Genomic DNA, 11,227 nt, shown 5'->3' with positions numbered 1-11,227 from the left:
GTGGGCAGTGGGGTGTCCTTACATCATGTGGGGACTGTATCACCCAATTTCGTTGTTCTTACACTTGGTTTTGTGGAGAAAACGGGATTGTGCCGTGTGGTTTTCTGCCTTGCCCTTCCCTAAGGAGTTGGGATGGAGAGCTGATGCTCAGGGGTGGGACAGGAGCCAGTATTTTGCCATGCTGGGCTGGAGGGAGGCATGAGCAGGCAATGCTTTCTCCTTGGGATTTTCTATTTTGAATGCCATGGATTAGAGAGAATTCACTGTGAGTTGCTCTCTCTATGGTATCTCTCCCCCAGAAAACATCAGGTCCGATGAAAACTGAGTTGGACTCCTAGAGAAGAGAAGTCATGCTGAGGCAGTAGCTAGTCCTGCCTCAGATGGGCTCACTGGCCACCACAGCATTGCCAGAAAACCCTTAAAAATAACGTATTTTTAAAAACTGTGAGGGGTTTTCCCATGTGTGGGAGTGGTGTCTGCTCAGCCAATTTAAAGGCTGAATTCCTGTGCAGAGGAGCCTTCACCCCACTCTATTTCTCTCCCTGTTGGTTATGACACACTCTACACCCAAAATCTGTGCCCAAGCCGGGGTGCCCCATCTGCCTTTGGGATGTCCTCAGGACAGGACCTGGGGGGAGATGTCTGCATGGAGTCAGTCCCTGGGATTTAATAAGACACTTATTGTATGTTAAATATCAAAGGCTGATAGGAAACATGTGTCCCGAGGATTAACAGCCGTGTAAAAGATAAAGCCGTGAGTTAAACCTCCAAACAGCGTGTTTCAAGTTACCCTTCGTGGCTGCAATCTGCACTGTTGGGGTAACCAGGAGTGGGATGGGGAAGGTAAAATGTGTATTGCAGCTCATGGTGCTCCAAAATCTTTGGGATGGGCTTGGGACTGGGCTTTCTCCCAGCAAGGTGATGCCCAGGGATGCCGGATAACACAGGGGTGACGTCAGCTCCTTCTTCCCCCATTTCTTCCTCCCTTTCCACCTCTCCCCCTTCTAATGGTTTTTTTTTCTTTTTTTTTTCCCAGGCCCCAATTTCTCCCCTGTCGAGGCAAACGCTTTGGCTAATTAGCAAAACGTGTCAAAGAAAATGATTAATGTCCCGGGAGGAGGCTGAGCTGCCTTTGTGCCAGCATTGCCTGACTTCTGCTCTTAAAGGTTTTATTAAAAGATAAGGGAGCTCGTGACGGGTGAGCAAAGCATGTGCTTCCCTGGGTGTTAAAGGGTCAGAGAAGGGGGAGACGTGGGGCAGATCGGGGTCACCCTCGGAGGGAGAGGCGAGGGCTCGTGTTTCCCTGCCTCTGTGCGGCACCGTCACCGTGGTGTCTGGTCTTGGCACAGAAAAAGACTTTAAAAAAATGGCTGAATGCCTCCTTTATTCTTCCAGGGGCAGGTAACTCAATCTCCTTAGCTGGGCTATGAATGTTGCTGTGTTATGGGGCTCTGCCTGGCTGTGAGCTCCAGGAGTGATGTTTTAGGGGGTCTCGGGGAGGGGACGCTCAGGATGGGCATTCCAAGGTGCGGCTGGGGTGCTGGGGATTTGGCACAGCCAGGCTCCTGCCCAGGACAGCGGTGGCAGCAGGGACAGAGGTGCTTGGGCATGGGTTTGAGAGACCCTGTGGCCAGAGAGGTGCCCATGGTCAGGCTCAAGCCCAGTGGGACATCCCTGACAGTGTCTGCTGTGGGCTGAAACCCCCATCCCAGCTCCCTCCTGGTGGTCCCATGGCCAGGTGGGCAGCAGAGGCACAGGAGGGAATCTGAGGCACGGTCCCACTGGGCTCCTGCCAGGACCACGTTATACAGCATCCAGCTGTCCTCATCTCTTATGGCTTTGGACATGTTTCCAGCAATCTCCAAAATGCACTCTTTGCAACCCAAACCCCTGCAACCCTCCCAAAACCAGCAGCCCTTGCAGGGGGGTCCTGCAAAAAGCAAAAACTACCCAGCAACTCCACTGTGGGATCACACGAACCAGAGCTGGCAGTGCCACAGCATCCTTGTGCCATGCCAAAATCCCAGCTGGGACAGCAGCTCCAGGAACGGGGAAAGGGTGAGAGTGGTGGGAGACCCATCAGCAGCACACTGGTTATTTTATCAAAGCAGGAGCGATTCCCAAACCCAGCAGACACCAATGTCTACAGCCACAGAGGTCTGAGCCCCTCGATGCACATCAGGGAGTTTTTGGGAGGGAGCACAGCTGGCAGGAGCCTCGCGGGGGCTGCAGGAGCTGCTCGGTGAGGTTTTCCTCCAGCAAACAGACCTCTGGGCTTAATAAGCTATTTGTAAAACTCGCTGTGGATAAACAAGAGGCCGTGTGTCAGGCTGAAGGCGGCCTCGCAGGGCTCCGCCGCGCAGGGTGGGACCTCAGCGCAGAAATATTTTCAAGATAAACAGAGGAAAATGAGTCCTGGAGGAGGCTGGAGCCGCTGGCAGCAGCACACCGCTCCTCTCCAAGATTATTTCGGGGCAGGAACTTGGCTTTCTGCACACTGCAGCTTTTTTTTTTTGTCTGCCTCTGAAGGGAACCTCGCGTGCTGCTGATTCAGAAATAAACCTGAGGAGTGGCTGGCACTGAAGGCAGTGGTGAGGAGATGTGGTGCAGAGCCCGAGGCTTGCAGGGGAGTTTTGGGGTGAGGGCGAGGAGCTGGGATGCACAGCTGCTGCTGCAGATCCCCCTCATCAGAGCTGCCTTCCCTGAGGAACCCTTGGGCTGAGGTAACAATATTGGGTTGGGGGTGTTCAGCTTGAAGAGGAGAAGGATCCAGGGAGATTTTAGAGCCCCTTCCAGTGCCTAAAGGGGCTCCAAGAGAGCTGGAGAGGGACTTGGGACAAGGGCGTGGAGTGACAGGACAAAAGGGAATGTCTTTGAACTGACAGAGAGCAGAGTTAGATTGAATATAAGGAAGAAATTCTTCCCTGTGAGGGTGCTGAGGCCCTGGCACAGGGTGCTCACAGAAGCTGTGGCTGCCCCATCTCTGGAAGTGTCCAAGGCCAGGTTGGACAGGGCTTGGAGCAGCCTGGGACAGTGGAAGGTGTCCCTGCCCATGGCAGAGGATGGGACTGGATGGGCTTTAAGGTTCCCTTCAAGCCAAACCATTCCGGGATTCTGTGGCTCCAGTGAGAGCAGCAGAGCTGCCCTGCCTGGCTGCTGGTGCCTCCTGCCCTCTGTCAGCTCCTCCATTTCCCAGCACAGGTAGAGGCAATTCTGTGGTGCCCCAGGGCAGGATACGGGCCCTGCCCTGCCCTCTGCCAGGCTGGAGCTTGGGAAATGGGCTGGGCTCCATCTTTCCATCCCCTCTATCCCTCTAGCCTCATTGTCCTCTTCATCCTCCCCACCCCCTTCATTTCTCCATCCCACCACCCCTGGGCTGTGGAGGTTTGTTGCTGGTTTCCTTCTCCTCTGTTCTGTGCCTGGTCTTTAAACTCCACAATCGTGGATCGACACCCAGCTTGGGGCAAAGCTGGACTTGGGGCACCAAGGCTGGGACCAGCCACAGCCTCAGCAGCCGAGATCTCCCAGCGTATCTCTCCCTCTCCTCCCCACCCCCAGCAAATTTAATTAAAAGTCATTCAGATTCCTTTGAAAGAAAATGTCATCCGTCGACACAATTACACTTTAACTAACCAAAGCTGTTACAGTTCCTATATATATTGGAATCAGGCTGTCGTTATTAGTTCTAAGTAAGTAATTTATTCCCATTATTGTGTTCAAATTACAGGATATTACCCCCTGGGGAAATAATCCTGTTATTTGAAATGTAAAAAAGAATTCACATGGACAACAATGGATTCCTAAATGAAGCCAACAACAGCCCCCAATCCCAGTGCGGCATCACTTGCCTCAGATAGGGAAAATACTAAGTTTCTTTTAAAAAGGTTCTTGTCTCCTCTCTTTCCCTTCTCCTGCCCCAGGTAAGGTAAATTGGGCTCCTCCTCTTCTTCAAGTGCATCAATTTATTGAGGGAATCCTGGATGTGAAGGAATTTGGTGGGGAGCATGGGGGAGGAAGATATATATGTATATAAATATAAAAATATAAAAATATATATATAAAAAAAAAATATATATATGGGTGTCTCCCCTTATTTTGGTGGTGGGAAGGGAAGGGAGCCTGGGGATGGCGGGATGCGAGTGCCTGGCACAGCCCCGGGGGTTTCTGCCGGAGCCGGGAACCTTTGCCTTCCTTCGGCAAAGAACTGCCGAGGTTCTTTGGAAACGTTGTTCCCTTGATCAAGATCTTCAGGGAAGGCAAATAACAGCTCGTCTCTGCAACACCCAAACATAAGCAACTAATTTGGACCACTGAAAGGAAAAAAGGGGGAGGGAAAAAAAAAGAAAAAAAAAAACCGAAAGAAAGAGAAGAGGAGGAAGAGGGAGGGGAGGGAAGAAAATCAGATACACTTGTAACCTGATTACAACAGCCAGCTATGTGTGCAAAATCACAATGCAGCTCTATAATTAAATCTCTCTTTCCCCCTCCTGCCGAGCTCTTTCCTCTCAGGCGCGGTACAAAAACAGTCGTTAGGACATCAAATTCCAGCTCCGACAAGAGGGGACTTTTTTGTCTATAGCTGCTCGGCTCGTCTTTAAGGAAATAATAATTATAAGCCCAGTGCGGCTGGCTGACGAGCTTTGTGGAGCAGAAAGGGCTCGTCTTGTCCAACCGCCCCTTCCCCCATGCAGAGGGCCGGGGCAATGGGAAAAGAGATGGGATAGCCCTGGGAGCCAGCCCTGGGAGCCAGCCCTGGACACCCCCTCCTTGTGCTGGGATCCAGGGGGAAACAAAACCCTGGGGTCTAACAAGACACTCGGAATCACAGAGACTCCTTCCCCTCTTACCCTGTTGAATCCACCTCATGTGTTTTAGCATCAGCAGTTTAGTGGCACAGGGCACTCCCGGGTGGGTCTGGGTGTTTGGGAGTGCATAAAGCACCTGTGAGGGATGTGAGGAGCCAATGGCTTCACAAACACCAGGAAAACTCCTGCCACAGCGTTTTCTCAAGGGTTTCTCCCCTGCCTGGCACTTGGCTTCTCCAGCCAGATCTGGGCCGCAGGGTGATGGGGGGATGCCATGGAAGGGATCAGGTCAATAAACCCCAAAGGCAGCAGGGAAGGGACTCCCAGCACGGTGGATGGCGGGGGCAGTGCTGGCAGCCTTTCCCCAGCCCTGCCTGTTGATGACTTGGATTTATTCCACGCTGGTCACAGAGGGCTATTCCCATTCCTGTGACACCCAGCACATGCTTTTGCTGACAGCTGTGGGCTGGATTCAGCCTCAGGGACCCAGTTCCTCAAGGGCAGGTTCCTGCTTGGTTCCTCGGGGTATTTTTGGGAATAAGTCTTGCATCCCATCTTCTTTCCTGCTGCGAGTCAAAGGAAGGTGTGTTGGGCTTCTTGCAACTTTTGCAACGACTCACAGGATGGCGAAAGAAAAAACCTGGCACCAGGAAATCGTACAATGGGGCCCAAAGTGCAAGATAACCACCAGTGAGACAGGATTTATCCACCACACCTCGTCGTGGCAGCCGGCACGTGCAGGAGAGCACCACCGAGGGTGGATGCAGCATCCGACAAGGAAACTTGGATGCTGCTCCAATAAAGCTGTGCAGGTTTGGTTTTAATGGCAATTAACAGCTGTTAAAAGGTGAAGGATCTATTCTGCCAACACCCAGTGTTTCTGATGCCTTTCATGAAGGGATTTGAAAATACATTTTTGAGTGTTAATTTTAAGCCACCATAATGTACCCTGGGGAGGTGGATGGGTTTACTCTGTTTTCAGGTGGGGAAGCTGAAGCAGGCCAGGGAACAGTGTGGGGATGAGCATTCAAGGCTGGCAGTGGTGGTGAAATCCACATCTGGTTCTGGAAGAGGGATGGGACCAGCCAGCAACATCAGCACCGTTTTCACCAGCATTTCCCCAGTCTTTTAGTTTGTGGGGAGATTAACTTGGTGCAAAACCAAAGGCACTCACGAGTTTAACCTTCAGCAGGACCCTCACGCTGGGGGGGCACGTAGGAAATCGTCTTTCCCTGGGAGATGCTGCAAATCTGGATTTTCCAGTTCCTGGAGGGCTCTGCTTGTTTAAATTAGAAGCAGATAGGAGAGGTGAATTTTAAGAAGGACAGAGCAAAGGCACACAAGTATGCAGTTAACTTCTAAACTTCTTTCTCTGGCTCTCCTGCTGAGTAAATGCTTTAGGAGCTTCAAACCACAGCTTTTAATATCTCCTTAACATGCCCCGCGATTCCTTCCCCCCTGTCAAAACAGCGAGAGCAGCTGTGAATATTTTCCATTTAAAAATGTTTTGTATGCATACGAAAGTACCTGCAGCTCCTGTAGGCTGGGCTACGGAAAACTGCTGGAGCCAAGGGTATCTATTTTGTATTGAACCTCAAAATAGCACATGCTCCTGCCTCTCTCTTACTCGTGTCCTGCACCCAGGAGGGTATTTTTGATTTAAGTGACAGATCAAGGAAAAAATCCCCAATTTACCCTGTTGATGTAGAAGGTCTTGTTATTCTAAGCTCAGCTCACCTGGATGGAGGATTGTTTTAAACTCCCAAATGCAGAACCTGTAATAGCGGGTGTTGTATGGGGACTGCAGTTTTGGGGAGGTTTCCCATACACGTTTCTCCACTAAACCACATTTTTTCCACTGAAAGGTGTAACTGCCGTTTCCGTGCCTTACGACCAATTTAGCAGCTGATCCGTAGCCAAAAAACGCAGGCAGTAATTACAGCTTTGGGGTTGGTGCTCCTCTCAAAGCGCTCTATGGGTTGTGCATGTCTGCCCTCCTCCCTGCCTGTTTTTTCCCCCTGATCTTGGATGAAAAAAGCTTATTATTGGATAAAAGGGGAAAAAAAAAAATAAATCCAGCCTGATGAATACAAGAGCCAGTCTAGCTGTGAAAAAAGCCTGGTACCAGGGGCTTGTGGAGGTTGTGGAAAGCAAAGGGCACCCAGCATGGGGCAGGTCCTGGCACTGGGGGTCCCAGCTCAGGATTTGGGGGGAAGTGAGTGCACAGGTGGCAGAGCAGGAAAACAGGGTCGGATTGTGCACACACCCCCACCCTCCTGTGCCAAGCAAGGAAAAAAACCCCCCCAAAAAAAGAAAGTCTTTATTTGGACTCAAAACCACACCGGTTCGGGACACGTTTGGCTTTACAAACCCCAGAGCTGCGGGACCAGAACTGCTGTGAACTGGGGGGAGGGCACCAACCACATCCCTGTGCACCCCCTGGCCCCTCTCCCTTTTTCTCTGCTCTGCGTGGGATGGTGAGGATACTCCAGCCTCCAGCTGCTGCCAGGCATTGGGTACAGCCCCTGGAGGGGGCAGTTATTTCTTGGGCTCCCCCCTCCATGCAAAGCCTGCCGCCAGGCTGAGCACAAGGGTTATAATCAGCCAGGATTTATGGAGAAAACCGAAATCCCGAGCTGTTCTGGTCATTAATCAGAAATTCTTCGCTCAGTTCCCAAACCGTTTCCCTGGGGATCTCCTCATTGGGAACCCCCACTCCACAGCCCCCTCCCCACGGATGGCAGCTCCTTCATTGCAGGCACAGGGGCTGGGATGGGGAGGGACCCTAGGCTTTGGAATTATCCAAGCCCCCCCATTGATAAATAAATCGCCATGGATGCATCGGAATAAACCCCAGCAGGGCCCCCTTGCCTTCAAATCCCACCTCTGTCCCCACAGGGTTTTATTTGGGGGGGGGGATGGAACCCTGCTGTCAGACTCAGTTCTGCTTTTAAGAAGGGGGGAAGGAATGAAATCAGGGCAAAGCTTTGCCGACGCGTTGGGATCGTCGCCGTCCGCGTTTTAATGTGATTTATGCCTGGATTTCTAAATCCAGCCACTGACTGCACACTTTAAATATAGCTTCAAAAACACCCTGAAAACGTGTAGTAAGCACGTTAAAAACAGCGGGCGGAAGGGACGCACAGCACCCCCCCGGCTGGGGATGGGGAGCATAGGGGATTTATTGGGGGAAAAAAAGGGGATTTGGGGGGTCCCAGCAGATGGGAATGGGGTTCCATCAGGGCCTGTGCCCAGTCTGTGGGTACAAAATCGAGCGCTGGGTTGGCAATGAAGGGGTGAGTGTCCCCCACCTCCCACACCTTGGCAGCCCCCCCAAGACGGGGGACATGCGTTGGGGGGCATCGGTTTGCTTTGCCTCCCACGTCTCCATAGAGCCTCCCCCAACTCCCCCCATTCCCAGATTCCGCCCCCCCGTCCTACCTGCATCCCGAGAGGGGGGCAGTGCCCGGTGTGGGGCGGGGGGCTGCGAGCTCCGCACCGCTCCGCTGCCTCCTGCCCGCTCCCCTCCGCCTCGGCGGGGACCGGGACGGGGGCGGCCACTGGGAATTTCGTGTTCGTCCGGGGAGGGGAGAGAAGGGAAAATGGGAAAAAGAGGAAAAACAACAACAACAACAACAAAACCAGGAAGAAAACGCCAAAACAAAATGGAGAATAAATGGGGGGGGGGAAGGGAAAAGAAAAGAAAATTAAGGAAAAAGCACAAGGGGAGAGACGGAGGGAGCGGAGCCGGGCGCGCAGGGCGGGCGGGGGTGCCCCCTCCCCGGGGGGGCGGGGGGCGGCCCGGGGGGCGGGCGGCACCGTGGGAACCTGCCGGGAGCCCGGGGCACCGGGATCGGGATGGGAATGGGAATGGGAATGGGGGGGCACAACGCGGTGGGGCTGCTCGCGGGACACCCCCACCTCCCTTCCCCGCCCCGATATTATTTTTTATAAAAATGGGTGTTTTTGGAGAAAGCGCTGTTTGCGGCAAAGCTTTGCGGGGGAAAATGTGGGAGCGGCCGCCACCCCCCCAAATTCCACGGGGTACTCGCAGCCCCCCATTGCGGCGTGTGTGTCCCCCCCAGCTGCAAGGGGTGGGGGGGTTACTGGGGGAAATAATGGGGAGAAAAGAAGGGGGTTGGGATTTCATGTGGAAAACGGTGGGAAAACGGTGCGCGCCCGCAGGACCGCGCCGGAGACGGAAAAATAATAATAATAACAATAACAATCATAACTAGAAAAATGTGTATATTAGATTGGAGGGGCTTTTCTTCTTTTTTTGGAGGGTGTTTTGCAGCAGCGATGCCCCAGCCAGGAGCTGCTGCTACAAGATGGCTCCCGGCCGGGGGAAGGGAGGAGGAGGAGGAGGAGGAGGAGGAGGAGGAGGAAGGGCTGGAGTTGCAGGGAGGGGGGGCCGTCCGTCCCCCCCCCCCCCGCCCCGCCCGAGCCTGTTTTTTCTATTTTTTATTAGCATTTCCCTGATTTATGACATGCCAACCCCCCGGCCCCGGGACAGCGGCGGGGAGGTCCGGGCGTGAAGGCATTAAACATTTATAAAATATGCTTTTAAAGCCACATAAAAGCGATCAAACCATTAATATTTTTTTCTTTCCCTCACCCCCCAATTCCCCCGTTTTTTTGGTTTACTAAAGGAGACTGGGAAAAGAAGCGCCCTCCTCTTGGAGGCAGCGGGGTTTGAGCCCTCGCCTCTGACGCAGTTTTGCTCTTAAATATAAATAAAAACATAAATATATATTATTATTATTACTATTACTTATTATTATTATTTTCGCGTTAAACCAGGGCCTTGCGCAGCGTGAGAGCTTTTCGACGAACTCGATTTTGCTTGGAACGTTTAAAAATAAGCAGATTTTTGGGGCTGTTTCTCCCCTTTTCTGGCCGATGTCCCGGTGGGCACCTCGAAACTCCTGTCGGGGGGGCTGGGGGGGTGGCGCTTTATTATTATCACTTTTAATTTATACCGGATTAAATTAGATTTTCCCCTCCTCCCCTCTTTCGTTATAAAAGCCGATTTTTGTTTAATTAAGTAAAGAAGCGGGGGGTGGGTTGGGAGGTTCGGGGGGGTTTTGGCAGCGATGGGGCATCCCCCCCTTCTCCCCGAGGAGTGCTCTGTGCTGTGCAAAGAGGAAAATACATTAAAAATAGGTGGGGGGGAAAAGGGAAAAAGAAATTAAAAATAGAAAGAAAAAAAAAAAGGAAAGAAAAGTAAAAGTTGGTGTGGCCGGCGGGCAGCACTGGGGGGGCCCGCCCCCCTCAAAATCCAGAGAGGGAGAATGTGTGTGTCTCCTCCCCCAGCCTCCCTTTTCACCCTATTTTTGAATTTTGGGGGGGCGGGGCCCGCAGGGAGGGCAGGGACCCTCCCCCGCTCGCCCCCGGCCCTGAAAGGCCGCTTTGTCCGCGGCGGGGCCGTGGGAGAGGGCCCAGCGGCACTTCCCCCTCAGCCCTGCCCGGCCGGGATGAAGGATTTAACCCCCACAGATAATAAAGGGGGTCGCGGGGCGCTCCCCCCTCACGTCCCCGCTCGGAGCGGGGGGACCCGCGGCCGCTCCCCGCCAACCGCCCGCCCGCTCCGGGCGGGAGCGCGGGGGTAGCCTGGAAACAGCAGCGGGAGCGCCGGGGGCGGGGCGGCTGGGGGCCTGGAAACCGCCGCCTGTTTACCCGCCGCTGAGCGACAGCCCGGCTGGCCAATGGGAAGGCGCAGATAGGCCGCGGGCCCGCCCCCGCCGCGCCGAGAACAATGCGTGTTTCATGGCCCCGCCGCCGCCGTTTTTCCCTCCCCCATTCCCCCGTTTTTTCCCTCCCTCCCTCCCGCCCCGCGCTCGCGCTCCCCTTTTTTTTTTTTTTTAATTTTTTTTTCTCCCTAATTTTTTTTATTCCTCTTTTTTTTTTTTTTTTTTTTTTTCTTCCCTCTTCCCTTAAGCGCCGCCGAGCCGCGCGCGCGGGGGCCGGCCCGGGGAGGGGGGGTGTGGAGGCGATGCTGCAGCTCGGCGGGGCCCCGCCGCTCCATGGCGCGGCCGCCACCGCGTCGCTCCCGCGCTGCTGCCCCTGAGGAGCGGAGCGGAGCAGCGGAGGAGCCGGGCGGCGGGCAGGGCGGCGAGCCGGCACCCCCCGCCCCAGCCCCGCACCGCCGCCATGCCCCGCGACCAGGCGGTCTGACCGCGCCGAGGTAGGACCCGCACCCAGACCCGCACCCCGACCCCGGGGCGGCGGTCCCGTCCCCCCCCCCCTCCACCCCCCCTTCCGCCACATCCCTCCCGCTTTTTGCCCCTTTTTAGCCGTTTTCCCCTTTACTGATTACTTTCCAGCCGGGATCCGGCCGATCCCGCAGCTCCCGGGGTGAGGCTCGCCCCAAGCAGCCACGCAGGCAGGGTTTAATTAATATTAGAATCCACCCGAAAATA

The 11,227-nt window shown here is 54.1% G+C and overlaps 1 protein-coding gene across 1 annotated transcript; it reads right to left on the bottom strand.

Annotated features, from left to right (window-relative positions):
- Nucleotides 1–3,676: 3,676 nt before the first annotated feature.
- Nucleotides 3,677–8,464, bottom strand: LOC120410811. The gene is made up of 2 exons (XM_039560587.1): nucleotides 8,247–8,464; nucleotides 3,677–6,081 (listed from the first exon to the last, which is right to left on the bottom strand). Exon 2 carries the CDS (start codon nucleotides 4,876–4,878, stop codon nucleotides 3,958–3,960), a length of 921 nt encoding a protein of 306 aa, XP_039416521.1. The 5' UTR covers nucleotides 4,879–6,081; nucleotides 8,247–8,464; the 3' UTR covers nucleotides 3,677–3,957.
- Between the last annotated feature and the right edge of the window lie 2,763 nt (nucleotides 8,465–11,227).

The sequence above is a fragment of the Corvus cornix genome, chromosome 14 (assembly GCF_000738735.6).
Source record: "Corvus cornix cornix isolate S_Up_H32 chromosome 14, ASM73873v5, whole genome shotgun sequence".
In the NCBI taxonomy this organism is placed as follows: Eukaryota; Metazoa; Chordata; class Aves; order Passeriformes; family Corvidae; genus Corvus; species Corvus cornix.
Note: the sequence above shows the minus strand (reverse complement) of the source record. Positions and strands in the feature narration are given on the sequence as shown.

Coding starts and splice junctions, on each gene's coding strand:
- LOC120410811 (XM_039560587.1), bottom strand. CDS start 4,878: ATGCTAAAACACATGAGGTGGATTCAACAGGGTAAGAGGGGAAGGAGT.